General features: G+C 42.9%; 2 protein-coding genes across 2 annotated transcripts in view; both read right to left on the bottom strand.

The window, feature by feature from the left end:
• Ly96 (lymphocyte antigen 96) overlaps nucleotides 1-14,514 on the bottom strand; it is a 415,901-nt gene that overhangs the window by 35,765 nt on the left and 365,622 nt on the right. The gene's annotated exons all lie outside the window — the stretch shown is intronic.
• Nucleotides 2,424-12,564, bottom strand: Tmem70 (transmembrane protein 70). The gene is made up of 3 exons (XM_085677368.2): nucleotides 12,258-12,564; nucleotides 9,690-9,795; nucleotides 2,424-3,456 (listed from the first exon to the last, which is right to left on the bottom strand). Exons 1-3 carry the CDS (start codon nucleotides 12,456-12,458, stop codon nucleotides 2,999-3,001), a joined length of 765 nt encoding a protein of 254 aa, XP_085533494.2. The 5' UTR covers nucleotides 12,459-12,564; the 3' UTR covers nucleotides 2,424-2,998.

Below are 14,514 nucleotides of genomic sequence, written 5' to 3'. Positions count from 1 at the left end.
CTTCTTTTTTTGATTTTGTTTTTGTTTGTTTTTTGAAGATAGGGTTTCTCTGCGTAGCTTTGGAGTCTTGGAGCCTGTCCTGGAACTCACTCTGCAGACCAGGCCAGCCTTGGACTCACAGGAGATCCGCCTGTTTTTGACTCTCAAGTGCTGGGATTAAAGGTGTGCGCCACCACTGCCCAGCTGAGACAGTATTTCTTCTAGAGAGAAGTATTTTAAAATGCTAAAATGACATACCAAACTTTAGGTATCCTTCTCCCGGATATTTTCTGGGAATCGCAAAACTATTAACCTTTACTTACTTAGAGTAAAAATATTCTATCTTCTGGCATTCCTGTGATCAAGTTGTTCTTACTTAAAATTATTGTAAAACTGTCATGCAAATCTTAGGGAACAACTTCATTTTGTGTGTGGTTGAGAGAAAAAGAGAGACTATTACAACACTGAAGTGTGTGACTGTTTGAAAAGTCCATACTCACTGTCATGCCTCATCTCCCTAAGCATCTATTCTAACCATTGTGCTTAATCTGTTAATGATGTCTTTTAATAAACCCTGAACCTACTTCTAACTGGCTCATTTTAAAATTCATTTCTACAGTGAAATCAACAATCTGCCTTTAACTGAGTAGGTCTCTCCTCAGGCTGCTGTTGATGTCCCTGCCTTCAGGGTCGTCACATTGTGGAGGAACAAGAGGTCCAGTGACCCCCATGTTTATCTTTGGGGTCATGACATGAAATTTAGGTTTAAAGTTTAAATGAAAACAGCATGTGTAAATAAGCAGTCCTGACCACAGCTGACCGACCCATCTCTGAGGCTCCTGGTTCCAGGAGGGCAAGCCGTCTGCACTGTGTGAAATCTGTTCCTGGGAGACCAGCTGACCTCTGGCTCACACCAGGACCCCAGCATGAGATTCCTGGATAGGGTTCACTTCTTTGGAGTCCACTGTGTCAGTGGTCTAAGAGCCATCAGAAGGGAAGGATCTCTCTAGGGTCCATTCACTCCTGCCAGGACTTAACATCTCAGTAAACTACAGGCTGATGACAGAAAAACTTCTAGGGGCTGGAGAGATGGCTCAGAGGTTAAGAGCATTGCCTGTTCTTCCTAAGGTCCTAAATTCAGTTCCCCGCAACCACATGGTGGCTCACAACCATCTGTAATGGGGTCTGGTGCCCTCTTCTGGCCTGCAGGCATACACACAGACAGAATATTGTATACATAATAAATAAATAAATAAATGTTTAAAAAAAAAAGAAAAACTTCTAGAAAAGTATCTCATTCAGCACTGGAGTGATGATAAACATTTGTCTGTGTAACAAAGAAGCACAAAGCAGAAGCCCAAACTGAAGTCAGACAGCACAGCTGAATGCCCAAGTTTCACCTGCTAACCTGGCTCATCAGGACCTAAATTCTAGAGCCTAGGAAAATGGTTTCCTGCCTCAAGCTATTCCCTGAAATAGCTTTTAACAACCCTAGACTTGAATGCTTTCTCCTGAATGGCCTCTATAATGCTCAAGCCCACTTAAATTAAACTTATCATGACTTGCCACAGATTGTAGGCATCTCCATAACAACCTGTGTTCTGTTCTTAATGTTGACTCTGGTATCCAGCAAAGTACCAGAACCCAGGTACCAGAACAGCCTTAAATTCCCAAGCCTCTGATGTTTACTTCTTAAATGCTAAGATTGCAGGTGTATAAAGATCTGAAAATGCAAATTCTCCATGAAGCTAACATAGTTGGCTATTTTATAGGAGGTAGTGTGTACGTATTTAGTGCCAATGATTTGCCTGTTATCATGGGGGGGGTGTTGAGGGACAAACGGGGGCACAGAACAACTAACCAAACCTGGCTGTATATGCATTCTTATTTTGGGCCACCACACCAGAGGATTTAGGCAGCAACCCGCATTCTAAACCAAAAAACACAATAAATTTTTTTATAATTTATGAATTTTACAAAGTGTTTTTAAGTAGGAAAAGTATGTTTATACACTTAGAAAAACTCAATTCTTATTTGTGACATTCAATCTTCTGCTTATAGGCATCCACTCTTATATTACTCATACACGGCCCTGGTGTGGTATGACACACCTTTAATCTTAGCAGCAAGAGACAAGAGACAGATACATCTCTATGAATTCCAGACCAGTCTGCATAGCCAGCTCCAGGTATTCAATCTTACATAGTGAGACTCTGTCATGTAGCCATATGCATAGTAAAATACACATAATTATCCACATATTTGTTCTGTTATTCAAGATAAGGTTTTTCTGTGTAACAGCCCTAGCTATATTGGAACTCATTCTGTAGACCAGGCTGGTCTTAAACTCAAGGATCCGCCTGCCTCTTCCTCCTAAATGCTGGGATTAAAGGTGTGTCCTATCACCACCTGGCTGATTATTCACATTTTTTAACAGAAACAACTTGTTCTTAAATGTATTTTATTACATGGGAACAGCATTATCTGAAAATTAATTAGAAATTTTGCTTGATAGTTCAACTTTTGAGGTCTTTGGTGGGTTTTTGTTGTTGTTTTGGTTTGGTTTTTTTAAGATAGAGTTTCTCTGTGTTAACAGCTCTGGCTGTCCTGGAACTCGATTTTTAGTCCAGGCCAGCCTCAAACTCAGAGACATCCACCTGCCTCTGCCGCTGGAGTGTTGGGATTTAAGGCATGCGCCACCCAGATCAACATTCTGTTTTAAGACAGTGTCTTACACAGTCCAGGCTGACTCAAACCTACTACAATCGCCAAGGACGATCCCAAATTTCTGGTCTTCCATTTCCCAAGTGCTGGGGTTACTGGTGTACACAAGTAACTTATATGATGAGGGTCAAACCCAGGACCTCATGTAAGGCAAACACTATACCAACTGCACTGTCTTTGGGCTTTAAACTGTATTTTTTTAAAAAAAACAATCATTTACTAACAATAACAAAATGTAGGCAATCTTATTACACACTGAAATTTACATGACATGTAAACCAAACCAAAGAACAGGTCATTTTTCATCCCCATGCAGTTTCTTTTCACTGACTTCTTCCATATCAAAAGTGAATGGTTTGTCATAACCCATTAGATGGTTATAGTCGTCAGGGTTTGGGAAGAGCATGGGATTAACTAACAGTGACTTTGTTTTTGCATAAAAGGTGGTAAATATATGTGCACTCTCTGGAATCTTCACGTCATTTTGATGGAACACTGTGCTGGTTTCCGAAAGCACAGCATTGTAAGTAATGGCTTTGTAAGTGTCACTTGTGGCTTCGTGGTACAACCGAACGACGTAGCCTTTTGTAAGGAAGTGAAGCAGCATAGGTGTGATCACTGTGAAGCTTCCCATGATTCCGTAAAATAAGATTTGCAGAGGCAGACTTCCAAATGTCACATTACTTTGTGAAAAAAGGTATGGTAAAAATGCAAGGCTGATCACACTTGTAGAATAAGAGAAACATTTCACACCTAAAGAGAAAAAAAAAAGAATAACTAAGTTTTATAAATCAATCTACCCTATCAGTTCTTCTAACCTTTTCTTCCTATACCATTGTTACAATTTGAATGCAAAAAGAGCCCCTAATTTCATGTGCTGCACACTTGGTCCCTAGATGGAAGCACAATTTTGGGAAATTTTAAAATTTTAGGAGGCAGACCTTGGCTGCTGCACTGGGGTCGGTCAGTCAGTGGGGGCATCTCTTTCTCCTATGCTATGAAGTAAGGAAGCTCCTGTCATATACTCCTACAACCCTGATGTTCTGTGCAAGGGCCTGGGGCTAAGCAACCATGACCAAACCTTCCAAAACTGTGAGCCAAAATGTATCTTTCCTCCATGAAGTAGTTTTCTTGAATACTAGGTCACAGTGATGACGAAGCTAACACAACAATCATAAAGTCACCACCAACAACAAACACAATGAGGTGCTTATTATGTGTCAGGCGCCTCTGCTTCTGTCTCAAGCAATGTACGTATTCTATTCATAAAATACATATAAAAGCTCAAGGAGGTGTATAATTGTTATCATTGCTCCATTTAAAAAATGAGAACTGGGTGAGGCAGGAGGATCCCAGTTTTGAGATCACTATGGACTACATGGTAAGACTACCAAAGAGAGGGAAAGTGAATAGAATTAGCTCTATGGAGTGTATCTGCTTAACATGTTTGCTGCCCTCGGCTGATCCCCAGCACTGCCAAATCTTAAACAATGAGGAAAACTGAAGCTGAGTGGCTCCTATCTATAATCCCAGTACTTAAGAGGCAAGGGTTGGAAGATCAAGCCTGGGATAGAGTGAGGTACAGGCCAGCCTAAGCTAAGGCTGGAGAGATCATTCAGTAGGCAAAGTGCTTGCTGGACAAGCATGAGAAGGTGAGCTCATATCTCCAGCACCCACATAAAAGCTGAGCATGGCAGCACACATCTGGAACTCAGTAGCTGGGGAAGCGACGACAGGCAGATTCCCATGGCTTGTTAGCCAGCCAGTGTAACCAAAATGGTGATCTCCAAGCTGGGCGTGAGAGCACATGCTGCCTTTAAGACCAGCACTCAGGAGGCAGAGGAAGGAGGATCTCTTGAGGTCAGTCAGAACAGCCAGAGCTGCACAGCAGAAACCCTATCTTGAAAATCAAAACCAAACATCTCCAAGTTCAATGAAAGATTGTCTCAAAAACTAAGGTAGAGATTTGTTGTAATTAGCTTTAACCACCAATTTGGCATAGCCTAGCCACCTGAGAAGGGGGTCTCAGTTGAGACTGCCCAGATCAGACTGGCCTGTGGGCATGTCTAGAGAGGACTGTCTTGATTGGCACCATTCTCAGGGCAGGTGGTCCTGTACTGCAAAAGAAACCTAGCTTAGCTTGTAAGTGAGCCAGTAAGCTGCACTCCTCCAAGGTCTCTGCTTCAAGTTCCTGCTTGAGCTCCTGCCCTAACTTCCCTCAGTGATGGAGTACAACCTGGAAGCTGACATAGTTGCTTTTGGTCCGAGTATCTTATAACGGCAACAGAGTAAACTAAAACAAGAGCAATGGAAGAAAATACCTGATACCAACCTCTGTCATACACAGACACACACACCCTCCTCCACCCTACATCCCCACACCCACGTATGAGGACGGCATAAAGCAATATACAATGCCACACAGCAAGTTACTAAGTAGTTGGGCTGGGATTCAAACCCAAGTAACTGACCCTTCATGAACGAGGCTGTGAGTTCAAGTTCAGCCTTGGCTACACATCAAGACTGTTCCAAAAAGAAAACAAACAAAATAATTTAAATACCATCTACTTAGAAAATATACAAGTTGAGATTCTAAAAAGTTGATCATAAAGTACATTTGGGAAAAAGATAGCAAAGAGATAAGAGTTAATCTTCTCAAATATTAAAATCTAATAAACTATATAAAATAGTGTGGCACTTTCTCCCCAATCAAAAAAAGAGAGACTGGTGTATACAAAAGGGCACATACAAAAAGAGACAAATAAACAGAGAAAAATAGAAAACAAAAAATACATTGAAATATATGTTGAAATTTAATACAGAATAAAGACATAATCTAAAATCAGTAGGTTAGATGGCGGTGGTGGCACACACCTCTTAATCCCAGCATGTGGGAGGCAGAGGCAGGCGGATCTCTGTGAGTTTAAGGCCAGCCTTAACTATAAAGCCAGTTCCAGGACAGTCAGGGCTACACAGAGAAACCATGTCTTGAAAAACAAACAAACAAATCAGTTGGCAAAAAGATTAACTTTTTAGTAAGTGATGTTAGGTTTAGAAAAATTGTATTTAGAAAAAATAGTAAAAATCTGGGGCTAGCAAGATGGCTCAGAAGTTAAAGCACTTGCTATACAAGCCTGACAACCTAATTTCAACGCCCAGAAAGCACATAAAAACAGGGAGAAGCCAGGCAGTGGTGGTGCACGCCTTTAATCCCAGCACTGGGGAGGCAAAGGCAGGCGGATCTCCGTGAGTTCAAGGCCAGCGTGGTCTACAAGAGCTAGTTCCAGGACAGGCCCCAAAGCTACAGAGAAACCCGGACTGACTCCATAATGTTGTTCTGTTTTCGTTTTTTGAGACGCGTTTTTGTGTAGCTCTGCTGTTTTACAATTCACTCTGTAGACTAGACTGGCCACGAACTCACATAGATCTGCCTGTTTCTGCCTCCTGAATGCTGAGATTAAATGAGAGCACCACCACATCTGGCTATAATGTTCTTTGACCTCCACACATGTGCCATGTTTCATACACACACACACACACACACAAACAAATTTAAAAAGAAAATAATAAAATTCAATCCACCCATTATACCATAAACCATGAAAAATCCAAAAAGTTCAGAGATTTAAATGTGAGTAAAAAAAAAAATCATAAAGGTATCCATGAAGTCCTTTATAATCTGGAATGGACAGAGCTGGACATGAAGGCACAAACATGTAAAGAGCCAGTACTGTTCTTTCAAAGTTCAGTTCCCAGCACCCACTTCCAGTGGCTCCCAATGCCTGAAACCCCAACCCGATGGATCCAACATCTCCAGTCTCTGAGGACATTTGTACGCATGGTATGCTCCCATAGAGACACATTCACAAACACATGTTTAAAAAGTAATTAAAATCTCTCTCTCTCTCTTTTTTTTAAGTTCCAGAAACAGCCAGGGTCAAAAGACTGACAATTTGACTACATTTTTTTTTAAAAAAAATAAAGAAAAGGAAAACAACGTAGCCACACACACCAGTAACTCAACATTTGAGGTAAAAAGAAATCAGTTCAAGGCTAGCCAACTTTACCTATCAAGTTGGAAGTCACTCTGAGCTACATCCTGTCCAATGCAAAAATATTCTGAATTTATATCAGAAGGATTAGTATCCCCAATATATAAAATGTTTTTGGAATAAGAAAACCGAAAAGCTTGATACTTTAAGGGCAAATACATAAATGGCCCTTTAAATAAATTTAAATAAATTGGTACAAAAATCTCATTCATAAGATACATGTAGTTAAAATTAATGTTACTGTTTTGCCCCAAATTGACAAAAGCAAAGTCTGACAATTATTCATAAAGCTGGAACTAAGCAGTCACTCATATAGTGCTATTGGCTGAAAGCTTAATTATATTGTCAGTAATTTAAAAATAGTTCCTTTTCTCTTCCCACAGGTGGTTGCTATGACATCAGTATGCACAGGATAAATGAGGACCTTGGTGCCTCCTATGTACCTCCTCCACCCTCTGAAGTATCTTTTCTCCCTATTACTTTTGTTACACTGTAGTAAAACTGATGCCTAACTAGAACTTCATAATGTGTCCTTATTTGGAAATAAGATCTTTGCAGATCTAAAGAACAAGATGAGATCATGCTGGATTAAGGTGGGCTCTAAATCTAATGAGGTGCCCTTATAAGGGCAGAAAAAATAGGAGATTCAGGGAGGCTGCCATAGGAACAGTAAGCAGCAGTCACGGGGAGGGGCAAGTTCCAAGCCAAGAACGCTAAGGACTACCAGAATGGATGGGGTAAGACTTCCTTGAGCCGTCACCAGGGCATGGCCCAGTGCATACCCCACTTTTACAGCTTTAGCCTCCAGAACTGTAAGAAAATACATTTACTTCTATTGTTTCCATGTTTAAAAAAAGAAACTATTAGATAAGAAGGCATGGCAGCAGGAACTTGATGCGTCCAGGTACACTGCATCCAGTCATGAGAGAGCTTTCTCCTCTTTACTCAGCCTAGGGTCCCACATGTGGAATGGCAAACCCACATCGAAGGTGGATCGTTCCAGCTCCACTACACTAATGTAGGCAATCTCTCCATTAAATCTAGATCCCTTCAAGTTGCTGATCAGTCCAAACCAAGGCAACCTTTCTGCCTCTGCTTGTACTGAGGACTTCTGCACTGCAAAGTATGTGCTCCTTTCACATCTTCACAGACTGCACTCATCAGACAAGACCTAAGGGGAAGTCATCTTGAGGCAACCACTCTGTTCTTTCTCTCCACAGCCTGAACTCATACCTAATCATAACATTGCAACTATGGTTGATTGTATGGCATATTCACTTTTCTTTCCTACTGGCTGTAAGAGTCTGCATTACCTTTAAGTTTTATCCCTAAGACACAGCCAGTATGGTATCTGGGGCTGAATTAACAATAACTAAAGAAGAGCCTTCTAGAGGCTACCCATGTGGCAGTTAGGAAGTTCCAGAATGACAGCACTATCTCAGTGTTTCTCCCTGCATTCCCATATAGAAAGCAGCACTGACCTCTGACACAGCGACTTTCTACTATCCATAGCACTGAAAGGCTCTGGCAATAACTTTCCTCTACAACCTACAATTGTACTTTTTTTGTTTTGCTTTTGTTTCTCAAGACAGGATCGATCTGTGTAGTCCTTGATGCCCTGGAACACACTCTGCAGATCAGGCTGCATTAGAACTCACAGAGATGCACCTGCCTCTGCCTCCCAAGTGCTGGGATTAAAGGCGTGCATCACAACATCCAGTTTCAAAGCAACCATTCTGAAAGATGAACCTCTGAAAGAGAGATCCTGTCTGATAAAACAACAAAAAAAGAGGTGCTACCAGGCTTTTAGTCACAGTTTTTGTATTGTGACCAAATACTGGAGAAAAGCAACTTAAAAAAAGGAAAAGGTGGGGGCTGAAGAGAGGGCTCAGTGGTTAAGATAACTGACTGCTCTTCCAGAGGGTTCAATTGTCAGCAACCACCTGACAACTAACAACTGTCTGTAAATCTTGTTCCGGGGTCCTAATACCCTCATACAGACATGCATACAGGCAAAACACCACTGCACACAAAATAAAAAAGAATTTAAAAAGGAAAAGTAACTATGACTCCTAATTTCTGAGATTTCAGCCCACAGTTACTTAGACCCATGTACTTGGGCAACATCATGCCTACAAGTGTATTATTAGATAGTGGAAGGCCTTCATGACAAATTGGAAGCAGAGAGAGGACAAGAAAGAGTCAGGAATAAGATCCTCTCTTCAAGAACCCACACCCAGTGACTTACTTCTAGAGGAAGACAACTCTCCTGAAGTATCAGAACTCTCAAAACAGTGCTACCAGCTGGGGAAGTGAGACTATTAAATGCATGAGCTTGTGAGGGATACTTAAGTCAAACAATGACAATATTCTTTCACTTTTTTTAGTCTACTCAAATAGTTTTACTTTTCTGTTGCATATTCTAAGATAGGTGACTTAAGGAAAGCATCAATGCCTTCTGTAGATCGCAAAACCACAATTCAATCTTTAAACATCTTTAAAACTCCTAAAAAGGAAAGTATCAACCTCGACGCTGTCTCAATGGGCTTCAAAGGAAAAACAATTTTCCTTACGTGTTATAATAATTCAGTGATGCTAAGAACATAGGTAACATATGCTAAAAAGGTTTATTATGTAGGACAAGCCCAGAAGGCCTCAACCCCACACAAGAACTCTAGGCAACTGAGTAAAGCTGGGTGTGAGAGAGGTGGAAGAGCACACTGACTGGTTTTCCAGTGCAAGACCATCAGCCCTGAAAACAGAAACAAGTAACGCTGCACAGACTCAACAGGTTATAGTTAGGAATATATATCTATATACATATATGCGTGCGATAACAATTAGTGAAGAGAAGAGGCCATGAAATTGAAAGAGAGTGAGAAGAAATATACGAGAGGGTTTGATGGCAGAAAAAGGGAAGGGAGAAATACGTACCAAATACTGTGCGGGCCAGGTTCCCAGTATAAATCAGCCTTCCACCTTCTGGTTTATCAAACCGTGTATGTGCACATCGCACACATCGCTCCCAACAAACGGGTATCTATTGAAACAAGAAACAATCGACTAACTGGCTTTTTGAAATTAAAAATTTTTTGAAATTAAAAGAGCTTACTGCTCTTCTAAGGACCAGGATTGAGTCCCTGCATCCACATGGCTGCTTACAACTTTCCGTAACCCAAGCCCATGCGATCTAAGACCCTCTCCTGGCCTCCATGGGCACTACACGCATATGGTAGACAGACATACATGAAGACAAAACACTCATACATATATAGAAAAAACCAAATCTTAAAGTAAAGTTGAAAACAACAGAAAAGACACCCAGTCAGGTAGTGGAGGCAGAGGCAGGTGGATCTCCAAGTTCCAGGTCAGTCTGGTCTACAGTTCCAGGACAGGTGGGACTAAAAAGAGAAACCCTATCTCGAAAAACAAAAAGGAAAAGAAACCTAATGTTCGATGTAGGTGGGCCTTCTGTTATGTGTTATTTTCATTGGTTAATAAAGAGACTGCCTTGGCCCTCTGATAGGACAGAAAATTAGGTAGGCAGAGTAAAGAGAACAGAATAATGGGAAGAGGGCAATGAGGCAGACGCCATGGAGCCAGCCACCAGGTCAGATATGCTGAAACTTTCCCGGTAAGCCACCACCTCGTAGTGCTACACAGATTATGAGAAAAGGGTTAATCAAGATGTGAGAGTTAGCCATTAACTAACTCTCTACAGATAATGGGCCAGGCAGTGTTTAATGAATACAATTTGTGTGTTGTTATTTCCGAGGCTAAGCTAGCCGTGCGGGAGCCGGGCGGGACGAATAGCAGGCCTGCCCGCTGCTCCTCGCTACAAATGTTGACCTTCACACTAAACATGAACAAATAATTTCTAAAATTAGTTTTAATGCAATGATCTTAGCAAAACACTGTATATTGAGGTTGCTTTGGGTTTTGGTGGGTGTGTACATGTATGAGCACATCCACGCCCAGAAATCAAACTATAGTCATGAAAGCAAGAGCCTTCACACAGGTTAGGCCATCCTGTCAATCCTATGACTTTAAAGTCTGTACCTATGAACTACTTATATTATAGCTAGCATTTAAAAAAAAAAAAGAAGAAGACTGTTTCCCTAAAAGCCTTATAAATATCTTGTACCTCATTTTTTGTTTTGAAGATAAAGGTTTCCAAGATGCACTCTTTCAGCTCACAATGTAGCCCATGCTGATCTCTGGTCTCAACCTCCTGAGCTACCAATGGTGTGCCACCATTCCCAACCCTTTTATCTCATAAAAAGAAAATATTGCTTGAAAGCTACATGAAATTTTATGCTAGTTTACCAAATAAAATAAAATGAATATCTAAAAATGCATTTCATGCGGGAAGTGGTAGTGCACGCCTTTAATCCCAGCACTTGGGAGTTCGAGGCCAGTCTAGTCTAGAGCTAGTTCCAGGACAGGCTCCAAAGATACAGAAAAACCCTGTCTCGAAAAACTAAAACAACAAAATGAATTTCACATTGCTCATAGTTAAAAATGTAAAAAGCATACCTAACTTCCTTGTGTTGAAATTCAGCTAAGAATCTTGCTAGTATCTGCCCAGGATGGTGGCACATGCCTTTAATCCCAGCACTCAGGAAGCAGAGACAGGAGTTTGAAGCCAATGCCAGGCTGATCTACATGTTCCAAAACAGCGAAGGTTACATATTGAAACCCTGCTCCAAAAAAAATCAAAACCAAATAATCCAATTTCGACTTTAGGCATTTCTTCAAAGCTTATTACTATTATTATGTTTTGGGACTATGTTGTGAGACATAGTTTCTGTTTAGCTGTCCTGGAACTAGCTCTGCAAACCAGACTGGCCTTGCAGTCACAGAGATCCTCCTACCTCTGCCATGCACCCCTTTCCCCAGCAGTTTAATTCTTATATTTTAGAATATAGACTTACGTAGCTTGTTCATATTAAGGTGGAAAGATAACATTCATACCCCACCTTTCTCTCAGTAATCAAAGAAATTCCTAAAAACAGAGACAAACAGAACTCTGAACGAGGTGATACAAGTTCTTTCGAGTTCATCTCCAGGTGCTGCACTAATTTCTTAGCAAATCAACCTTTCTGACCTTCAGCTTTAGGGTAAGAAACTAGTCCGAGCGTGGTGGTGCACGCTTTAAATCCTAACACTAGAGAATCAGAGGTAGGCAGGTCTTTGTGAGTTCGAGGCCAACCTGGTCCACTTAGCGACTTCAGGCTAACCGAGGCAACAAACAAACAGAGACGCCTTGACTTCGCACAAAAGAAGAAACTAAACTCAGCGCTACCACAAACCACGCAAACTGGAACCACCCGGTAAGTGCTTGCAGTCTAGGATAGAGGAATCACTTTCTCCCTTTGCAGCCGCGGCGGAACCCGAGGCCGAGGCCTGCTCCTCCGGGGACCGTACACGGAGGCTTCCCTCCGCACTGGAGCCCCCCAGACCGCACGCCGTACCCGCCACCCCGGCCCCTGGACGGCCGACCTGCGCTCCCCAGGGTCGCGGGCCAGGCTGGGCTCGCCGGAGGAGCCCGCCGCTCAGCAGTCGAGCGGGCTCGGCGCGGGAGACCGCACGCCACAAGGCGACCCCGGAACCTCGGAGCGCGGCGGCCGCACACCACGGAGTCCTCCTCCCGCCGGGCCGCAGTCCAGCTGCCCACCGGCCACCCAGAGCCAACAGCAGCATGACGAGAGCTTGTTGAGAGCGGCGCCAAGCTCCAGCTGCCAAGGACGTCAAAAAGCGACTCTCGCGACCGACACCACAAGAGCGGCGACGTCCCGCCCTCAAAAGCTGACCACGCAGCCGGATTGGTGCCCACGCGTGCGCAGAATATGCGGCCGGCCTGCAACCTTCCCCACCTAGTGGGTTCCGGGCAGCAAAGGATCGTCGTTCCAACTCCTCGCCTAGAGTGGGTTCCGAGTTCTTAGCGTTTGGTTGCCTTTATGATTGATCATGAAGGCCCCCCCCATACTTGAAAGACCCCCATGTCCACATACTATGTTAAACTCTGCTGAAAAACTTAACTGAGCCATAGAAAAAAAGCCCCCAGGCTCAAGCTAATGACTAAGAAATGTAGCTGGGCCACAGAAGGAAAGTTCCCTGGGGCCCAGCCGATGCTAAAACAGGATATCTATGGGTTGCAGACTCGCTGACTAGGCTGAGGAGAGGGAGTACCCCACCCCCAAGACATTCTATCGAAACTGTCAGCTTGCTGCAGGGTTCTCTGTCTAGCTTTGTGGGTTTTTGGGGAAATTCGGGAATAGACATGGGGACATTCCCGGGGTGAGCTAAACCCGCCAATTTGAGAACCAATGAAATGCTTGTTGCTATGTAGCCTCTTATGTAACTTAAATCCCTATAAATACATAATGTGCCTTCAGCCTGGTATGCTCAGTAACTTGGTTGCTGTAGCATCCATAGACGTCTGTGTATATTCTTTAAACTGCCTCTTGGTCTTGCATTCAGTGGACTGGTTCTTGGGCAGAGGGCTCCAAGTGAGACCCCCCCCCTTGACTTCTGGGGTCTTTCAATCATGTGCAAGGACAGTGTGGGGAGGTATGTGAAAAAGACAAAGCTCCGAAGCCTAGCAATCATTTTCTAAGTCTTAAAAAGTGATTATGGAAAGCCAGGCTTGGTATCACACAACTTTAATCCCGGCACTCAGGAGGCAGAGGAAGGCAGATCTCTTGTGAGTTCGAGGCCTGGTCTACAAAGCCAGTTCCAGGACAGACAGTGCTGTTTTTGTTCGTTTGTTTGTTTTGTTGTTGTTGTTTTTCTGAGACAGGATTTCTCTGTAGCTTTGTAGCCTGTCCTGGAACTAGCTTTTGTAGACCAGGCTGGCCTCGAACTCACAGAGATCCGCCTGCCTCTGCCTCCTGAGTACTGGGATTAAAGGCATGCTCCACTACTGCCCAGCCAGCCAGTGCTGTTTTATAGAGAAACCCTGTCTTTGGGGGGGGGGGGGGGGGTAGTGGAAGGGAGTGGATTGGAAAAACGATTCTAACCTATCAGAAATAATTCTAGAGTTATCAGCCCAAAAAGAATGCAATACTTTATATGCTATGAACAAAACGAGTGATAATGTAGCTCAATCACCAAGATGGGAGAAAATGGAAATTTTTGACGTAATATAGTTTTCAATTTTGTTGGCAGATATTTTCATCCATACACACTTTTGTTCTTTGCTCTTTAAAGAGGTATCGTGTGGGGTGGAAAATACAGCTTGCCTACCATTCAATGATTGGGGAGAATTGCAAATCCAGATCCAACTTACCTTGGGTCCTCAGCAGATCTCTTAAGAGCCATTTATTGTCTTCCTCTATGAATGAAAACAAAAAAGAAAAAAAGAAAAGGAAAGGAAACTTGACTGCTCCTGGTATGGTGGAGGGGAAGGTTTATAGCATAGATGAAGGAGAGCGTCAGCAGGGGCAGGGATATCTGGGAGAGTCCAGAGCGGAGCGGGGAGGGGAATGGAGACTTAGGCCAGGGAGCTAGAGGAGGGTTAAGTGTGGTATCAAGACTCTCAATCCAGGGCATCCCCAAGCAGACTGAGATTTGTCGAAGAGAAATGTTCCAAATCCCAGAGGAAAGATGTCCCTTGTCCTTGTGATTGAAGCTCAATGGGGGTGAGAGGAGCTTCCTGGTACACCAGTGTGGCTTTATGGTAACAGTAGACAAAGCCGGAAATTCTGGGATAACACCCAGCAGTCAAGGAGAGATGAGTGGTTAGAGCAGGTAGAAG

Source organism: Myodes glareolus, chromosome 16, assembly GCF_982192425.1.
Source record: "Myodes glareolus chromosome 16, mMyoGla1.1, whole genome shotgun sequence".
NCBI classification, from domain to species: domain Eukaryota; kingdom Metazoa; phylum Chordata; class Mammalia; order Rodentia; family Cricetidae; genus Myodes; species Myodes glareolus.
The sequence above is the reverse complement of the archived record's forward strand: the minus strand, read 5'-3'. Positions and strand labels throughout refer to the sequence as shown.